This window comes from Adelges cooleyi, unplaced genomic scaffold (assembly GCF_023614345.1).
Source record: "Adelges cooleyi isolate 19-005CV unplaced genomic scaffold, UGA_ACOO_1.1 ACOO_flye_CR_arks_rails_tigmint_CR_PRNA_23, whole genome shotgun sequence".
Taxonomy (NCBI): domain Eukaryota; kingdom Metazoa; phylum Arthropoda; class Insecta; order Hemiptera; family Adelgidae; genus Adelges; species Adelges cooleyi.
In genome coordinates, this window is record NW_026095893.1 from 5779967 (window position 1) to 5786488 (window position 6522).

Below are 6522 nucleotides of genomic sequence, written 5' to 3' on the forward strand. Positions count from 1 at the left end.
TTTATTCCTATTTTCTAGATAATTTATCATGACACCAAGATTTGTTACGAGTAATTTACAAGTAGCAATACATCGTCATAAAATAGAGTATTAGTAAATAACATTCTTCAATATTATGAGTGACGCAGCTGCCTTCCTGGGTTACAGAATAGTTCATTAGTCAATAGTCAAATAACCTTGAACACGGTACAGCAATAAATATTTAATAATCTATGGATAATTTATACACGCATCGCAAACAAAGAATAATTATTAAACAAACACATCAATGCAAATTCGTTTTCGACTATTAAATTCTTATTAAAGTACACTTATAGTAAAAAGTTATTAATGTAATATATCATTATTTAATATTAACTTTTTGGTCGGTTTTTGTATTACCTATTGGTTATTTAATATAATAGGTAATACCTGGCGAATGTCATGGCAGGATTTTCAAAAAACAAATTTTAAAAGAGTGGTCAATCATTTTCAAAATGTTTCAAAATTGTGTCTAACGAATAAAACTTAGTTATTGATGGAAAAGCCATAAATTTTAATTGGTTTTATTAAAATAAAAATTGTTCTATACATTACTATAAAGTTAGATATTCACGCCCTTCAATTAAAGAAATTATTTTAATGACTATACATAAAATAAATAATAAAAGATGATAGTATTATTTTTAATATATTCAATATTTCATGATTCAATATAATCCCAAGTACTAATAATTACTTGCCTTATATGAACATTGCGAAACTATAGTCAATACCGCTTCACAATACTTAAATAATGTACTATTTTAATTTCCAATATTATGGTAGTTATTTAAAGTAAAAATGTTATGATATTTAAACAAATGAAATTATATTGTTATTTCCTAATTTGAACTATATTTATTACGTTAAATACATTGTTATCAATTAAAATTAAATTAACTTGTTGAACAAATTATATTAGTTTGGTTTATAATAGAAATGAATATAAATAGGATAAAATGTTTAATATCTTTCTTAACAATTATGGCCGTTACACGATTACATTCTGCGCTTCAAACTGTAAGTACTAAGTTTAGTTAGTTTAGTTTTTTACTTACAAGTTGTAAGAATGGTTTACAATCTGTTAGGTTAGGAAAACATTTTTAATGAACTTAGAAGTTTGAAATTATTTAACTAATTTAAAACTCCAAAGTATTTAACTTAAATACTAAAATAAATACTCATACTAAATAATATATTTTCTTAATTTTTTAATTTATAAAAGTATAAATGTAATCTATTTTTAATTTTTCATAACTACATCTTAACCAATTGTATGAACAATACAATTGGACATATGTTTTGCGCATTTTAAATTTCAAACGCAGTTAAAACCAAATAGACCAAGCTAATTAGTTAAGGTCGGACAACGTGCGTCTTAAAGTTCTGTGGAAATCGAACCACGTACCTCTATTAAATATTTACATTTTGACTGCAATACAAATTTATTTTTATTAAATAATAATCATTCATCAATAGTAAAGTCAGAAAGTTCTAGAAAAGTCATCATAGTCATCAGCTATAACATTTGGAAAAAATATTTTATTTTTATTTATTATTTGCTTAAAAATATTTAAATTTTGAAATATATTTATCAATAATAGTTTTTTAGTTTTAATTAATTTTTTTCACTATTTTAATTTAGGGCGATAAAATTTTAGAATATGGCTACCCGTTGGAAATTCATGAATTCCAAAGTGAAGATGGTTATATGTTAGGTTTTGAGCGAATACCACACAGTAAATACAATACAACTGTTGGTAAACCAGTTTTGATGGTTCATGGTTTATACGGAAGCTCTATGTTCTTCTCCGTTCTTAACACATCGCTTGGTAAATATTGGTTATTTCACTATTTAATTTTAAGCTTTAAATTATAAAACAAGTCTAACGGCTTATTCGTTATCGGTTATAGTTTTTTTTATTATTAACAGCTAAATACATAATATAGATGCACATATCATATTGTTATATATTATGTATTGTAATTTTAATAACCTCGAAAATCATGTTTTTTGAGTTATGTCACTTTTTAAGCGGGGGTGTGATATAGTGAATGTGTATGTGAAATATGTGGCAGATTATGTTGAGTATAGGTTAAAGATAAGATTGAGGCTAGGTAAAAGAACAACTTAATTTTTAGTATTTTAGGCTAACAACCGGGATTTATGTCTCAGTAATGATACGTGAAAACAAAATTGAACAATAAATTATGAGTAAATATGTTATGAATTATTAAAAATGATATATGTGAATCTAACTAATTTATTTTACTTTTTTTGGGCCTGCTACGTTTTCTTCAATTTATATTATTTTTGGAGAGTATGGTGTTAAATAGTAGTAACAATATTTATAATTATGTAGGTACTAATTATTTTTATACAAAAAATAAAATGTAAGATAATTTAAATACCATGGAGCTAGCGAGTGATTTTTATTACTTCTAATGACCAACAAATGGTAGCTTTGTAAAGTGTAAATGAAAAAAAAAAGATTCTACCCTGTACAGTGTACATCGGTAGTACTGTACCTAAAAAAATTCCCACAGACGTTTGGAAGTAAATAGACCATTTTTAAAAAAAATGTATAGCGTACCCTAATTTAAAATTAAAATAATGAAGATTTTTAGGGTGTTTTTCTTTGAAGAGGAAGTGGCAAACTATTTTAATTGTTGACCAATTAAATTAGCTTTTAAGTAAGATTTCTAATCTAAAGACTTGCTAAATGAAGAAATCGATTAAGCGGTTTTAGAAGCTATCATCCCACCACAAAAAAACATATAAAACACAATTTTATAAATAATACTTTCCCAGCTCCGCGTCAAAGCTAAAATAGATAAATGAACAGATTTAAAAAGTTAATATTACGAAGCTTAGATATTTTTTATGATACATTTTACCAAATTCCAGCAATATAATTTAAGCGAAATGGTGTTAAATAATATTTTAAATAATAATAATACACAAAAACTGTCTAATACAATTATATTTGTAGCTTTTGCTGTGTCAGATGCAGGATTCGATGTCTGGCTACTAAATTTCAGATTATCCGGTATTTCCAAAAACATTAAAGACCCAAAAACTGGAATTATTCCTCCATTGCAAAATACTTCGTGGGACTTTAGGTAATTAATACTTTAATTTATTTCAAAACTTAGCCTACGAAAGGCTATTAAATTATAGTAACATAATATGTGTACGCATTGGACATTGTTTTTACAAGGATAATGTCGTTAGTATGTGAACATTTATTTTTAATTTTCTAATAAAACCTTTAAAATGTCAATACGAAATGCGTACGTATTCGATATTGTACAATGACATACTTGTGTACATCACGTCTTAGTATTTTACAAAAATCATTTAGATTGTAATATGACATAAACGTATTTGTGTTAAAGTTTTGACGAGTTTGCCATTTACGATTTGACTGCTGCCATTGATTATGTGTTGAACATAACAGAACATGATAAAGTGGATTTAACTGGATATTCATTAGGAGGCACTATAGCTCTAATTGCGCTGTCAGAAAGGCCAGAATACCAGAGTAAAGTTAATAAATTAGTTATGGTAGGACCGACGTCTAGAATGAAATATTATAATGCTCCTGCTACTAGGAACTTCCCTTTATTAATGGTAAATTATTTTTTTCTATTATAAAATGATATAAACAATTATTTACAGTTATAGCATGTTACCATAGGAAAGAAGTACCTATCTATTTTGAAAATTTTTTTTCCTCAACTTTCATAACGCATATAGGATCTACTTTTGTACAAAAACACATGTTTCTACTTCAAACGTACTGTCCTTAAGAATACATCGATTTAAATTTATAAAAAACATTTGAATTCTTCACAACATTTTTAAGGCATCGAACAGTACGTTTGAATTAGAATGAGTCGTTTTCGACCAAAACTATGCAGAGACCCCTTAATAGATAACAAATTGTTTATTTTCAATTTGTTTATTAATTACTTTCTAGAGATTTATGAAAGGACGCGTGTACGTGCCTCACATTAAAGATTATGACAATCAACAACTTGGATACTACTGCTTAAAGGAAACATTATTTGCAAAATTATTGTGTACATACATCGTAAACGTAGTACAAGGACGAATTGTATCACATAACACTGTATGTATACATCAGTAAAACGTATAATACATTTAAATTTATTAAAACATTTTTACTTATATATTTTCACAATCATTGATATATATTTAGAATTTAATGCTACATATATAGGATCTAGTTGTATAATTAAAAAATTGTTTGATATTTAGAAAGCTTTAGAGATATTAAAAATATATCCACAGCCGACGTCTGTCAAAGTTATAACGCATTACTTTCAACTAATAAGATCAGGTTAGTAAAACAGTTTAATAATTGATTTACATATGTAACAGTAATCTACTAAGAGGTGAACAGTAAACTTTTAAGAGGAGTAAAGGGACGGCGTGGGTTAACCTACAATGGTTTTAAGTTTTATGCATTGATCAAAGGTATCAAACTTGTCACTGATGTAGCTACACATTTTCTCAGATCGAGAGATCGCCCAGTAAACAAAAAATCAGCAATAGGAATTTTTATAGAAAGGCCAAAAATCATTAAACCAACTTCAGTAATAAAGTCAATAAACTGATTATATAAAAGGTTTGGCCAGTTAACTAATTGTTATGAAAAATAAGATTAAAAAAAAATAGGTGACCAAATAAGAAAACATTAGAGATGGAGATATCTTATTATTCCCCCCCCCCTACTTTGGGTCGCTATTAGATATACCATAAGGTTAAGAGGCTTAAGCGGGACCTGTTTCCATGGGCAAACACATTTCTTATAGAAAAACTGTCACACCTCATTGAACTCGATTTCAACATATTTTTTTGTATCTAGACCCAAGATATCTTTTAAACCGCTAAACCAATTTATTAATGTAGAAACTTTATTTTCTTTGTCGGAAGAGGAAGACTTTACGGGGTGCAATGAACCTCGATTCGGATTACTCTACAAAGTGTGAGAGTTTTTTCTGATAAGCATGCTTTCACCATCTTAACAGCTAATTCTTGTAAAAATAATATGTTAAGTATTGTACCTAATAAGTAATACAAATAAAGCTAAAGGTAAGTTGACATAGTCAAAACTCAAATATTGTCTATCCCTATAGTTTGTTACTTTAACATTTTCGCGAATAGGGCCCTTGTGTAAATAGTTGATAGTTGATCTAAATGCATTATATAAAATCTATTAAGAATAATAATATAATATACTGGCTCATGTAATGCCGTGTGGATTATTATTGAAGTTTTAGAGTAAAAAATGTATGTTCCAGACCGTTTTTGCAAGTTCAACTATGGAAAACTTGGAAATCTTAAGTACTACAACTCCACTAAACCACCGGAGTATGATTTGTCAAAAATAAACGTCGCCGTCTATATTTTACATGCAAAAGTGGATCTTATTGCACCACCAAAAGTAATGCTAATGTCAATTTTGACAATACACCGATCTCCTGAATTATATTAAAGTTTAAACTAAATACTGTAAATGGTTACGGCTAATTAATTTTTTGTTATTAATTATATCGTATTTTTCTTACAATTTGGACTAATTGGATACTAAAAACTTTTATTTTTATTTTCAGGATATTCGATGGCTGATAAAATCTCTACCTAATGTAAAAAAAACCAAATGTGTTCAAGAAGTAAATTTTAGCCACTTGAGCTTTGTAATCAGCCCGATAGCAAAATATTTCGTAAACAGTTTTGTAGTCGATAGCCTGCAAGAAGAAATATAATTGTATAATATTTGAAACTATTCAAGATTGTTGTTTATACGAAGACGATGTTATATTTTCATGTTATCTAAATACATAATAAAATTGGGTATAAACTACAACTATTAACTACGGTTATGTTTTTTATACTAGGTAATACAAACTAAATGTTCCGCTTATTTATATTTTATATAAATAAATATATATAAAGTTGTACTATGATAATAATAATAATAATAATAATAACATAATCAAAATGCTTTTCTTTTTGTAATTGAACATTAATACCAAGCTAAACAACAGCGATATCTGCTAAAATCTTCCTTCTTTTTTGCCTTAGGTAGGTACCTATCCCATAACAAATGGAGTCAAACAGCCTAGATCTCTCTTTAAATTTCTATCTATCACAATTTCTTTATTCACTCCCCACACAAATCCATGTCTTTATTTATTACCTTCACTCATTCCTTAATTTCTTAATTAAGGATTTTAATTGAGCCTAATATAATTATAAATAAGTACACGCTTGGTGTGTAGGAAAAATATTAATTTTAAATTTATGACAGAAAACAGGTAGTTACCTATGGTATTTCTATAGAGGGTAGAGGCCAAAACAAGGGGGATAGATGAGACGATGCAGCAATGAGAAGCCGAGTGGGTCTTAGAAACTAAGGGCTCTTGGGCCCGTCGACTGCTGCCTGATGCTAAGAAATGGGTATCGAGGTC

At 27.7% G+C, this 6522-nt stretch overlaps 1 protein-coding gene across 1 annotated transcript; it reads left to right on the forward strand.

Moving 5' to 3' along the window:
- Positions 1-793: 793 nt before the first annotated feature.
- LOC126835643 (gastric triacylglycerol lipase-like) lies at positions 794-5968 on the forward strand. Its single transcript, XM_050568368.1, has 8 exons — positions 794-1041; positions 1667-1853; positions 3015-3144; positions 3421-3655; positions 4005-4157; positions 4307-4388; positions 5353-5495; positions 5665-5968. Exons 1-8 carry the CDS (start codon positions 961-963, stop codon positions 5815-5817), a joined length of 1164 nt encoding a protein of 387 aa, XP_050424325.1. The 5' UTR covers positions 794-960; the 3' UTR covers positions 5818-5968.
- The last annotated feature ends 554 nt before the right edge of the window (positions 5969-6522 follow it).

Excerpts from the sequence above, each read along its gene's own strand:
- LOC126835643 (XM_050568368.1), top strand. The coding sequence starts at position 961 with ATGAATATAAATAGGATAAAATGTTTAATATCTTTCTTAACAATTATG. Across the intron at positions 3,145-3,420 it reads AATACTTCGTGGGACTTTAG|TTTTGACGAGTTTGCCATTT; the intron begins GTAATTAATACT and ends TTTGTGTTAAAG. Across the intron at positions 5,496-5,664 it reads ATCTTATTGCACCACCAAAA|GATATTCGATGGCTGATAAA; the intron begins GTAATGCTAATG and ends TTTTATTTTCAG.